We start from the raw sequence: 13,619 nt of genomic DNA on the forward strand, positions 1-13,619 counted from the left end.
TTCCTGATGCTTTCCTTCAGACTACAGAATGCCTTGGGTTGGGAGGACCTTAAAGCCCATCCAGTTCCAACCCAATGCCACGGGCAGGTCTGTCATTCACCAGATCAGGCTGCCCTGGGCCCCATCCAACCTGGATGCTTCTCCTCAGTGGAGAAAGCTCGTTGTTAGGCATTTCCCCCAGACTTTCCATTGTTTGTATTTGAAGCTACATCTTCTTTTTCTGCCTGGTTATTTGTTCCTTTCATTGGTATTTGCACTCTTCAGGTACTTGAAGTCATTAACATATGGCTGCTGGACATTTTACAGATAATAAATATCATTCATTTAATCTTTCCTCATAAATCAGCTCCTCCAACTGTTCAGTCTTTTCTCTCTCTCTCTCTCTCTCTCTCTTTTTTTTTTTTTTTTCCCCCCCTTGCAGCCATTGATGCATTTTTCTCCTTTTGGTGTTGAAGTATCCAGAACTGTGCAGGGACTCCTACATACAATCTCCTCAGAGATAGACCAACTCTTTTGCTTTCTGCTATGATATCTGTGACCACATACACATCTAGCTACCAATTCTGCCTTGAGTTGCTGTTTCACATCTGATCATTTGGTGCTTTCTAATACTTCTTTAATTCTGGCTAATGCAGAATAACATTTTAAACTGCTTGAACGTTTGAATTAATAGATTTATGGTTTTTAGAAATGTTGGGAAAGATGTTGTAAATCGATGATCATAGATTTGTATTACAACTAACTGTAAATAAGGACTGGATGTGTTACTGCAGTGTCAGGAAGAGATGTATTAGGAACAAATGTTATGACATTGTGTAGAAATGAGGTACTGTATTTGTGTACACTGGAAGATAATTGGTAATATTACTAGATTGGAAGAACAAGCCAGGAAGGATCTTGAGATTCTCCTGGCTTATTATCCTGATCAAGGAAAGGTCCACTGTGGCTTTGTTGCTCCTGGCTGGCTTTTTTCCTGTTACTGAAGATGCCCATGAGGGAAGTTCTGTAATTTCTACGGGAAGTCTATTACATTATTTACAAGCAATTCTACTAGAAGACTTTTCCTGTTTCACAACCTGCATAAATATAATTTTCAGGGTTCTCAGGAGAATTGAGAGTTGTCTCTTATGTTACTTTAAATGATAACACTGGTGAAATATGGGACTGGGACTTGGGTGCGCCTGTTCCTTGAAATAAATAGAAAACATAAATGGCGAAAGAAATATGGTGACCGCATAGCCTGTCATTATTAATGACAATCACGAAATATCTAAGCAGCCACCATAAGAGCTTTTGAGAATAACTGCCTGGGAGGGAGAAGGTAACAAGAAGCATTAAGAAGTATTAATTCAACCAGGAAGACTTTATCTGTATCAGAGTACCAGATGCTGGTAAAGATTGTTGCAGTAGGGATGTGCTGATTTGCACCTGCTGAAGATTTACTGTCTCTGTAGACTGAGTTTGTTTGAAAAAATAAAATACAGAATTATGACAAAACATTCGTGTTTGTAGCCACAGTTTTCCAATTTTTCACAATTAAAATACTATTAATTCAAAACTGTCCTACCAGATGAAAATAGCAGTGAAGATGCAAAGACCTACCCTGGGTATACTGTAAGAAGTTATTAATTTTTAAGTTGTATGTATAATGTTTATTTATTTATTTACAACCCCCCCCCCTCCCCCCCCCCCCCCCCACACACACCTGACTGTAAGTAAGTAAGCAATTGGCTTGTGGTTTTACTGATACTTCAATCCCATATCCTAGATAGTTTAGGCAATGCAGGAGGAGATCATGCAGAAAATGCTACCCAAGTCTAGAAAGTGTTTAGTGGTCTGGGAAATGATCCAGACTGGATATTCTAAGCAAAATGTAGCATGTTTTGAAAATCTCAGAAGTATTCTAGTTCCCATGGAAGTTGTAGCAGTTCCTGAAAATGTGGCACAGACATGCACTTAGGCCGTGCTTATCTAAAAAAGACTCCTGTGGTGTACAAGTGAATGTACTTTTAAAAGTAAGCCATTTCTCAATTTTGAGCTGTTGTTACTGAAGAAATCAGGCATTGGGATAATTGTGTGTCATACTTTCTGCCACTTGCTGCTCATAAATGAACAAATTGTAGTATCCTCTGTGTGGATGAATCTGGTAATAAGACAAACATCATTGACAAAATGGGATGTATTACCTTTGGGGCATCCATCATAAAATATACAACGTAGTTAGTGTATATAAGTAACAAAACTTATTTTAATTAAATCATACAAAAAAAGAGCACAACAAAGGCATTAAACTAGTGAGATACATAACCTCAGTGCTGCGAAACTTACACATCACTCTGGTTTGATGGAAGCAGTTTCAATTATTAGTGAGCTCTCAGGGTGCTCATTTGTGACTTCTGATGAAATTTCGCTCCTCCTGTGCTTCATCCTTAAAGACAGTTGTCCATAAATGTATGTACTGCCAGAAAGGGTGATATGAATAAGGTAGATTGTAAAGTGAGAGGTATATCTTTCTGGTAAGTGAGGACTTACAGAAGTCTGGTAAAGAGACATGATCACATTTTTATGGCAGCTCTGTACACTATTAGAAAATTCATAAGTGATGTATTTATGTTGATTGAAAATGGAGTCACAAATAAGCAAAAAATTCTTTTCTTTTTTTTTTCTTTTTTTTTTTTCAGTCTTGAAACCTATTCTCAGATTCCTTTATCAGAATGGAAAGCACAGCTGCATATTTTCACTGTTCACAGGACTATGTATTAAAATGAGTGACAAGTCAGTCTCACTCCTTGTAAGCTGCCTCAAGTATTAGAAGGCCACAGTGAGGTCTCTCCGGAGCTTTCTCTACTCCAAGCTAAACAAGCTCAGCTCAGCACTGCTGTTGCTCTGCAATGCTTTGCTTTTAGAGGCAGCTTTACTCACTGGAGACACACTCTCAAGGCAGATGTTGCCCTTAAAGGTTGTTTCAGTGCTCCATGTTTCTTGAATGTTAGACTGTGTTGTCGGTTGGTCGATTTTTTTTCTGGTTTTATACATCAAGATTGCAGTAAAAATCAAAACAGATGATTCAAACCTAAGTGGACTGAAGCATGGTGGGAAAGCACTTTCTATCCTCAAACTCCTAAAGAGAGAACTCTATATAATGTACTGTGAGTTTTCATTATCATCACTCTAAAAGGTGTCACGTGAGATACCTAAGAGTGCGTAAAAATAAATAAATAAATAAATAATCAGTTAATTTCATTAACACTTCTGCTAGTGCAGGCCTTCCTATAATGTATGGTGTAATACTGTTCCAGGTGATTTCTACCTACCAGGAGAGAGGTGTTCCCAAGTAGTGTGCAACATGTCGAAGGCCTAAGTGTCTTTCAGCAAGAGGAAGGGATAGATTCCAGGTGACTGTAATACCTTCTCAATCCAGACCTAAAGCTTGCAGTTAGCATAAGACTACAGTTAAATAAAACCTTCCTGCGCTTAAATGCCCAGAACGACTATAGCAAACAGTGCCAGATTAGCAAGGCAAAAATGACTTTATAGATCTTCAGGCTGCTGTAAAACTGTTATATATGAATCTTAGCTACCTGTGAGCTCAAAAGTACATCTGTAGCAAGGGAGGAAGCAGTATTAAAACTGCACCCTCTAGCTGGAGAATGGAAAGTGGCATACAGCTGATATTGCTGCTTTGAATTACCATATATTCCACCAGGAGAGAAAGGTTGCTGTCTTTCTGGCTCTCTTGTATTGTTGAAGTGGCAAAGGCAACTGGAGCAGACCTGAGAATCACGCTGTACAGCTTATTTCATTTTGCATGCTGATATATTTTTTCTGAGCTGTGGCAAAATGTTCAGTTGGCTTTAATTACACAGAATATAACTAATCACTCATCATTCATTCCTGAAGACATTTTCTGACATGGAATAATTATGCTGGAGATGTGTACTTATAAAATGGATAATCTTCAATAAGTTTATGTCTTGCTGTCTAGATTTGGTAGCATAAATTACAAAAAGAGAAACTATTTAAAGCAATATTTTAAAAGTCAAAGCTATGTAAGCTAATCCTAAAGAAATATGTCTTCAATAATCAATGGATATATTTTTTTAAAAGAGCAATTAGAATCTTATTAAATCTAAATTAAAAACTTACATGAAAAATAATGTAAAAATAGATTTTGAAACCTTAGAATTCACACTCTTCAGTGTTTGTTGCTATTATGATACTCATATAATAATTTCTTAATTTTTTCCAGGTGGACAAAAACTAAAAAAGGTTTAAATTCATAGCTAGTTTCAAATTTTAAAGTAAGCAGGCTATTTAAATGAGAGGACGTTTGTCCTGTTGTACCTATATGAGGACATTCAATTTTAAATAACTCATAAAAATAAGGCAGATTAACATTTTTAAGTAACTTTGTGCCATTACATTATAAGGAAGAATTTATAAAAAGTAACTGTCAATCTTATTGCTGCCCTCAGAAGCCTATTACAGTTACTAAGTATAAATGCCCTGAACGAAGTAGCAGATGATGTTTAAGAGCTGCTTTGGTCCTCTTCTAATGCTTTGGTACATGCTCCAGATAAGGGCTTAAGGGTCTTTTCATTCTGCTCATAGGGAGGACAGCAAATTCTAATGGCTAAAATGTTTGTGATATGAATGAATGCTATGTTCTTGTTCCCAAGTATGTGGAAACTCAAAGCCCAAAGTACTGGATAAAGTCATCATTATGGCAGTGCAGGTGGGGCATACCTTGAGGAGGCTGTTCAGGTAACTCCGGTTTGCTCTCCTCTTCCAGAAATTCAGAGTCTCTGGTGATTACAAAGAGATGTTAGACAACTAGTTTAGTCAGAGATGTCTATCCTGTAGATGCTTAAAGACGATTGCTAAAATCTCAGGCTGACTGATGCCTTCTGATATATAGCTCTGATTGTGCCTGTGTCTCTGCATTCTCTTCTGAGTGTTGCTGTGCTGGTGGAAGTCTTAACACAGATGAGAATTCCTTACTTGCTGGAAATAGATATTTCCTGAAGGTACTTTATCTGTAAAGGACCAGCTGCAAAACATGCATGTGTAAGGGGCTGGAGCCCAAATGCTGCGGCCAGTAAAACAGCAAACTTCCTAGGAAGATCCTGCTAATTTTGACACTGGAATGTTTTACACCAAGAGTTCTAGTAGAAATCTCAAATATTTATTCTTGAGGTGATAGTGCTTATTTCGTTTGCTAGACATTTTTCTCCAGTATCCCTCTGTATAATCTGTAACCCAAATCAACATCCAGAACTGCAAAAGTGATGAAAGAAGTGAAGGGAATAGTTCAATATCATTATGATGCTGTCAGATTTTAATTTCAGATGTGTGTGAGGCCAATGCATGTTATGTATTATAGAACATAAAAATTATCTCTATACATATACATAAGTTTTGCTTTATGGAAGAAAATATGTTTATGTATTTTTCAGGCTCGATTCTAATGCTGTAAGCACCAATATTCTGCTTTTATAATGGCTTTTGAGTGCTGCTTATCTTCTGGATTTCTTAAACTTCTCATATACCCTATGGTTAAAATCCAGGGAAGGAGTTGATCCATTTCCAGACAAGGTGTAATAGTTTTAACACCGTTTTTAAGGGATGAACAAAATGCTCCTGCTCCCCTTTTCTCATCATCTTTCTGGCATAGACAACAGGTGATCATGAGCTGCCTCCTCTCTTTTTGTGAGCTGCTGATTTACAGGGTTTTGTTGTTCATAAGCTGTAATGTGAGAGGGCTGTGAGAGAGTGACTCAGTCATTTCAGTCTCTCTTCGGCATTTTAGGCAGTGTGGATGTGTCAGCGCTACAAAAGCTATCTGATGTCAGAACAGATGAATAATTCAGGGATTTTCAGAAGCTGAACAGAAATTCCTTCACTTGCTAAATTATTAATCTTCTTCATTTGCGTATTTAAAGAACGATGACATTAAAAGTGCAGTATGAATACAGTAACAGGACTTTTTTTTCATATCTTTTCAACTGATTTTGCTTCCTCATAGGTCTTTCTAAGCATACATTTACACTCCATCTCCAGAATTTCCTGTGGTTTGAAATTCTTTTGCTGACATGAAAACAGTAGTGATATGAAAAGCAGAACAGTGTTGAAACTGGTAATTCATAAAGCAGTTGAACTTATTAATATGGCTCAGAAACAGGATAGTAGTAAAAGGTGCCATTTCCTATGTGTAAATGGAAAACCTATGAAATGGAAGGCTGGGAATCTCTTGTGATTGCATTGACAGACTGCAAAAAGCCGGATCCACGTATAGAGACCTATTTGAAGGACCTAGAGCTCTAGTGTTTACCCCCACAGAGACTCAATGTGGAGTTTGTTTGTACAAGGGACTGTACTGAAGTTGCTAAATGCTCCCTCAGAAGCTTTTTGTTTGGGAGCCCGTGGTTGTGTTTCCTCTACCAGAGTACAGAGAGAAGGTGTGAAAGCCTAACTTTCCATCGTCACCTTTCCCTGCATCTTATTAGCTCTGGCTGCTCATCAGAGCTGTAATAGTGCTCTACTCAGCATTAGGTATTCTCAGTAACCTTTCCTGAGTAGGATGCTGTGGGACTCCTGGGCAATGCATTCAACTCCCCTCTTGCATTCTCCACCTCCATAAATTACACTGGTCAAACACTGCTCGGCATGACTCAGTGCATTTCTGGCCAACTGCATCTTAGTATACGTCTTCTTGCCAAGCAGCAATGTCTTCTTCCTTAGCTAGAAGCATATTTTTTTCTTTACATTGTTTTAAATAAAACGATGGATTCCAGAATCCCTAGTTTTTGGGTTTTTTTATTTTTTATTTTTTATTTTTTTTTCAGACTTCACATCTTTGAAGCATAAATTTATCACCTGCTGAAGGGAAACAATTCTGTGGGAGCCACTTGTTAAAATATTGGCAGCGCCTCCCTGCCTGGGCCACCCATGCAGCCTGGCTGCCTGGAGGTGTTTCCATCGGCATGCGCTCCATTATCAGCTATAATGCACAGTGCTTCCTGCCCCTTCCAAGCTCAACACAGGTCCAGGACCAGCATGTATAACACTGACCCATTAACCACACTCATTCAGAGTGAGGTGGATTTTATTTTGAGGCATTAGTATATGTGGAAGATGAGGGTTCCTGTTCAGATATGGCCACTCTGTGCTAGCTGCAGATCCATTTTTCAGTGCTGCTGGAGTAGCTCAGGAGAAGGCTAGGTTGAAGCTAGCCCTTCAGTACCTGTATGGTAATTAAAAGAAGGGAATCTCTCTTCACATGATGCCTATAAAATAATGCTTAGCTGTGGAACACTGAAGTAAGTTTTATTCCTGCATTGTGACCTTTAGAGGGCCAGACAAGGCAGAAGGTATCGAATTGTTAATATTCCTTCTTTTTAGTAAAACATTCCTAGAAATAGGAAATGATGTTGCTTTGAGGATGGAAAAAACTAGAGAGAGGTGGCAGGGACCCCACGAAGACTTTCACTCACTTAACATGGGCTTTGTTTTAGTCAGGATCTGTAATGGGGACTGGGTGCTCTCTTGTGGCTGTCTTCTCCTTGGCACTCACATAGACACATGTGGAGTGAGTAGGTAAAGGAGAAGCTTCTTTTGCTGTTCTCTAAGAGCTTTCACAGGAGATGGAAGTTGATGGTAGAGCTGTTTGGAAAATGGAGTTTCAACTCAGTGGAAAAGTTAGAGCATTTTGATGCTATTGTCATCTGGAATTCAGGGATAAAGACAAAATATTAGAAAGTGTCAAGGAAAGAAATTTTTCATGGAAAAAAATGATGTGGAGGAAAAAGCTTTTGGACATTTATGGTCAGATTGAAGCATTTCAGTATTGTGAAAGGAAATAGTAAATTGAAATGTCAACTTACAGCTGAAACCATTTGTGTCAAACTGTATATTCAAATGAAAAGCATTTTCTAGGGCAAATGCAAAGCTGAAAATGCTGAGACACAAACATTGCATAAATTCTGTGGAAACCAGGTTTTCCAAGAAAAACTTTATCTGAGAATCGCTCAGATACCTCCAGGTTCTGATTTTTGTAGTACCACAGTCTCTGCGCTTCTCGTTAGCTTGGGAGCTCATAAAACAATTGCCAGGTTTGTGCTTGCTCGCCATTTGCCCCTGTCCAGAAACCAGGGGCCCTTCCTTCCCCTCTGGGCTCTTTCTATAACCCAGTGATTAGAAGGTACATACTCCTACAGTCCACAATTACCTCCTTTTTCAGTTGAAAATGAATCAGACAAAACTGAGCAAATCTAAGCCAGTAAACTGTAATGGACATAGCAGTGCTTAAAATATGAGGAGGCAAAGAGCTTGGATTCATAAATATATGAAGAAAAACAATATGCATAGAACTGGTCAAAATCTGTGGTTGCTTAAGCAAAAGCAATGTCATGAATTTAGTTGTAGGGATGACTACCCAAGTGATTCCCTAGTACCATTTAGCATTACTTAGAAACCTTTTGCATATCTTCTACATGTAAGCTTGCAAATATGAGGAGTCCCAGTGTATCTTAATCTCTGTTGTAGTAATCTGAGCTCAAATCTGTTAAGTTGAGGGATCTAAATTGATATAAAACTGATTTGAGGACAAACTCAGGTTTTAAGTTTAGTGCTATGAAAACACAACTAAGAAGCATAAGTCTTTGAAACTGAAAGCAAATGTGTGTTTTCGGTAGTAAGTGACAAATGTTGCAAGGGCACACAATTGCAAATATGCAGTTGGAATTAGGTTGTTAAATTTACAAGGAAGAAGTGTAGATTTGTTCCTTTCAGAGGAGATATGTTGCAGTCTCCCTTAATTAGAATACACACAATTAAAAATAATATTTAAGTTAAAGACCAGGGCCGTGACTACTCTGTTTATTAAGGCAATAAAAAAAAAAAATCCATTATTCTTTCATTGCTACTTCTTGTTTACCTTTTGCATTATGTTCACAGCTTAATGAAAACTGCCTGACCAGATTTATTTCCAGACCTGTGTGCATAAGCACAAGTAATACATGTTTGGAACAATGCATGTATTGATTCAAAATACTAAAAAAAATCTTCTGTCTTCGCTTTTTCACTTATATGTACTGGATGCTGTTCTTTTACAGTGCTGTTTATTCTTCTGCATCTTTAGTGTGCTCCAAAAAACTCTGTAACACAATTTGTGATGGACGTCAGAGGATACGCTTATCATTCATTTTGGTGTTTAGAGGTGTCATATGTTAAGATCTGACAAATCTTTCCTTCCTTCCTCATCTCCCTTGGTTTCTGGCCATCCTTATTTCTCTCCCACTCTTTCCATTTTCTTTTTCTTCTAATGCTCTGTGTGTTTTATTTATGTAAAATTTAACCTTAAAATCTCTCCTTTTTCCCTGAGCGTGGATTGGTATGGTGGAGATAAAGCTGGAAGATTTAGGTCTGTAGTTTTAGACGTATGTCTGAGTTGGTTCAAGTTTTTCTTAGCTTTCTTGTTGCAAAAATAAGTTGTTTTTTCTTTAGACTGCTTCATACTTCTTACAGTAAGTATTTGCTCATGGGACGTGGGGAAGGCTGGTGGTTTTGAACCACTGACTAAAAGCAGTGGGCAGATGTTTGTAAGCTGCTGTGATCTGCCTAGCCTGGAAGTCTTTCTAGCCTTGGTTTCTCTAAGGGCAATTTGTTGCAGCCTGGGAAGAGGGGAGATCTGGGGAGAGACAGTCATTAGGAGGTTGGTGCCTTCTTTACCAGGGTGCCATTTTATTGGCATGGAAATATTGTCATCTACTGCCTTCAAAAGGTCTTTAAACCTCATGTCCTGCTGAGGCAAAGGACTCCTGGTAATAGTTCTGTTTTCCATTAGTGACCGGGCAGGCACTTTGCTTGCGCTTGTCATTGCTTGGATGTTTGAAGAAGGAGGTTGGTTGTTTGCTACTGTGGCCTGTGATTTGTCCTGAAGACATGATTTTTTGGCTTCAGCCAAGTCCTCAAAATCCTTCAGATTCTCCTGAAAGTCCAAAAGTGGCTGATGTATGGGTTCACATGATGTACTTTTGCTTGATAATGTAGGAGGTCCAAGATGAATCAACTCTCTGTCTGCAAACTTGGAAACTAAATAGAATATAGGACAAGTCAGATTGGCTTTTGCTGCAATGAAGAAAAATGAAATTTTAATATCAAAACAGCTTTGTCACATATTAAAGAAAAAGACTGTAGGTAGAGCACTTGCAAAGGCATAAATAAGAACAGGTCTTGACACAGGAGACAATTTTGCACTTAAGATTTAAAAAAAATAAATTATCTGGAGGTAAGCAACCAGCGTTTTTCTGATGGGATAAATAATCTTAAATGAGCACCTCTGCATAAAACTGCCTGTCTTAATTTTGGTGTCCATCATTCCTTTATGTTTCTGGGGCTACTTAACTAATTAATTTAACCGTATCTCATAGGTGAATGGGCATACAGTAATCAGAGCAGTAATCGGTCTATGTTCAGGTCTGGAGTTTGATCATGCAGTATAATGGATCTACAAGTACACATATTTTTAAAGACTACTGAAAATGATGCCATAGAAGTGAGTGCAAAACCTCCTTGAGTGTAGCAAAGGTACGACTCTTACACCATATCCACATTCAGCTTGGGAATTCAAATAATTTCCTTTTCGTTTTTCTTAAATGATAGACATCTATTTTTCAAGGCACTATAGCAACTAACTTGCATAATGACATACAATTATTTGTAAAGGGAACCTGCAGAATATAATTTAAATCAGGTGTTGGCTTGTTAGCGCTTTTTTTTTTTTTTTTTTAACCTGATTAGCATTAAATCAATAACCAAACTTGAGGGTGAAAAACAGTTGCCCAAAATATTTGTCATTCCAAAGCAAAGTGAAAAGATATTTCTATGTCATTTTCAGGACCTGTGTTCTCTTTTATTTTTCCCAGACATGCGTCCTAGAACTCTTTCAGGCCAAGGTGCCAAGGCTGTGTTTCAGAGCGGTACCCTTTTTCCTGGTTTTCAAATGTAACTGCAATCTCATCTTGTTGAATAGCATCTGGCACTGCCAGGGTTACTACAGAAGGGAAAGTCTTACTGTCATGATTTCTGAGATTTTCCAGAGTGTCCATTTCAGCCTGCTGGGAAATTGGAATTTCTGACTCCACATTCATGTATTTATTGGGATTAATATTGTTTTCTATGGTGCTTTCCCTCTGCAAAATTATCAAATGGCATTTGATTAGTATAGAACAAAAAAAACCCAAACACTTTGAACTTTCAAAGGAAATCACAGTACAGCATGTGTAATGGGAAATCTTGCTTATACACAGACCCTATTGCACAGACCCACGGTTCCTCTGAGCAGACCCCATGCCAGAGGTTCTTCTTGAAACTATACTGCACGTGGACTTACAGACCCTTCCTCCTTCCATTCAGGACACGGGGAATTTTGGTGAAAACCCACATAGATATCCTGCTACAGTCTGAAACCCCATGTTGAGTTGTTATCTGTACCATGTGCTGTTTCTCCCATGACCCTCTTCCTTTAGGGCTGGTCCATTTGAAAAAAGTGTTTCTGCAATGCATTAATTGTTTACATGGATGTTCCAGTTCAGTACCAAGCTTCTTTCTGCACATTTTCTGTATCATCTCTGATAGACCCCCTTTGCTGACATACAGCTGCCACTCTAAGGATTATTTGTAGTGAGTTTTGATCTTTTCACTGGTGTCCCCACCTCACACAATCTTCTTGCTCCAGAAAAAAAAAGAAAAAGGTTCATAATTCTTTTCATAGACAAATATTCCTCTTGATACGCTTTTAATACAATGAGATGAACCATTACAAGAGAAGTGGAAGTAATTTCAGAGAAGAGGTGCTTTTGAAAGTTTGCATGTATTTTGTGAGTTAGAAAAATGTTTGGAAAAATCTTAAGGGCCTCAAACCTCGTGCTTATGGGGTTACTCCATCCTTCCTACATATTTGCAGCACCCAATCACAATCAAGGAAATTATTTTTTAAGTATTTGTAAGAAGAAACACAATATGTTAAAGTTGACAACATATTGCTAAAACCACACTAGATCAGCTGGGAATTGGAGATGTCATAAGCATTTTAGGCTCTGCAATCAAATAGTCCCCCAGGATTTTACACACTGCTAGTTAAGAAAACAAATTTTCATCTTACATTTTGCAAGCTGTCACCTTATATACAGTATATCAGAAAACTTGCCATGACTGCTTTTACTGCCAGACCTCTTAAGAGCTAATTGGTTAAGCACCTGGGCAGGAAGCTCTTTGGCAGAAATGCTATTTTCTGCAAGGACTAGCTATAAAGTTCTGGATGGCAAATTGTAATCATTAGGGCTCCCTCTTCTACAACAGAACACATAAAATGTAAATACATTGCTTGGAGAAATTACGATGCATAAAAGGACAGGCTGTGTTTTAAGTTTATCCAATGACTTATGGCTCAAATTTGAACATGGAAAGGATCTTATGCCATTTTCAGGGTCGAGCTTTCAGCAGACTTCTCTAATTGCACCCAGGAAAATGAGAATCCCATCTGTTTGCATCCAACAAAACTGTTATTTGTATGTACAAATGTTAGCTTGTGTATTCAAGGAGGAGCTGCAAACACAATGACTCACACTGTTTTCCCAAACACAGGTTTTTTTGTACATGAAAAATAATTTCCACTGGCTTTTTTTTTTTTTTTCCAGTGGTAGAAGTGCTGCTAAAAAATTGTTGCCAGGAAATTGTATGTTTCTTTGGTATTGTGTTAAAAATCACAGTGCAGTCTGCTGCCTGGAATGAGTTGAACATAGTGGTTTATGCATATGTGTTTGAATACCAAACATGTTTGCTCTGATTGTACTGGTTGAGCTTTTATTGTGTGTTATTCATGAGCACTGTCATGAACACAAATACTTTTCCGTTTGTGTTGATATTTGATATGTTTGGTTCTTTATGGGCAGAACTTTCAGAGGAGCTGGATGCCAACTTTCTCAACAATTAGCTGAGGGGAAGCTTGCCTGTGCTCCTTTACGAATGTTAGCTCTCCATCAACATCTCTTTTCATAGGTAGACAAGAACATACAATATCCTTTACAGTCCTAAACAGAAATAATTTCAGTGAATGGTGGCTTATTTTCTGCCACTTGTTTTTACCTGTGACTTTGTTAGTTGTTATTTGCTTCACTCAGACTTAAATTGGCAGTTACTTAGGTGCAAAAGCAAATGTTTATGCATTAATTTTATACCCAGGAATTCTTGTTGAACTCCATAAAGTCAAAACAGATGCATACGTTTGCAAGTTCTGGTAAGCTGAAACAATGTTGTGTGGTGTAATGACAGCTCACACACTGCTAGTAATAAATAGCAAATAGTTGGCATTATACAGAGCAGAAAGAACATCTATCTATGCATTTTGAAAGATCCTTGGCATAATTCTCAGTACAAGCATCAAATACCCATACTGTTGTAATTAAGCTCCAGTACCATCACACAGGGCTCAACTAGAAGCTGAAGAAAAAGTAGCAGGCTTCCCCCCTCACCCTCTGTTGACATCCTCACACTTTTCACTCCTGTTTTGCAGCCACAGCCAGGCATGGCAGCCTGCCAGGGAGGGACCTGTGCTTGGC

At 38.2% G+C, this 13,619-nt stretch overlaps 1 protein-coding gene across 1 annotated transcript in view; it reads right to left on the bottom strand.

Annotated features, from left to right (window-relative positions):
- Positions 1–6,805: 6,805 nt before the first annotated feature.
- Positions 6,806–13,619, bottom strand: part of LOC107311947 (hormonally up-regulated neu tumor-associated kinase homolog A-like) — a 29,790-nt gene continuing 22,976 nt past the window's right edge. The window contains exons 8-10 of the mRNA XM_085541921.1: positions 10,979–11,192; positions 10,612–10,617; positions 6,806–10,092 (exon numbers count right to left, since the gene is read on the bottom strand). Of these exons, the coding sequence (XP_085398047.1) occupies positions 9,341–10,092; positions 10,612–10,617; positions 10,979–11,192 (972 nt within the window). The 3' untranslated portion in view covers positions 6,806–9,340. The remainder of the gene's footprint in view (positions 10,093–10,611; positions 10,618–10,978; positions 11,193–13,619) is intronic.

This window comes from Coturnix japonica, chromosome 3 (assembly GCF_054131305.1).
Source record: "Coturnix japonica strain WE chromosome 3, WE-NBRP24, whole genome shotgun sequence".
Lineage (NCBI taxonomy): Eukaryota > Metazoa > Chordata > Aves > Galliformes > Phasianidae > Coturnix > Coturnix japonica.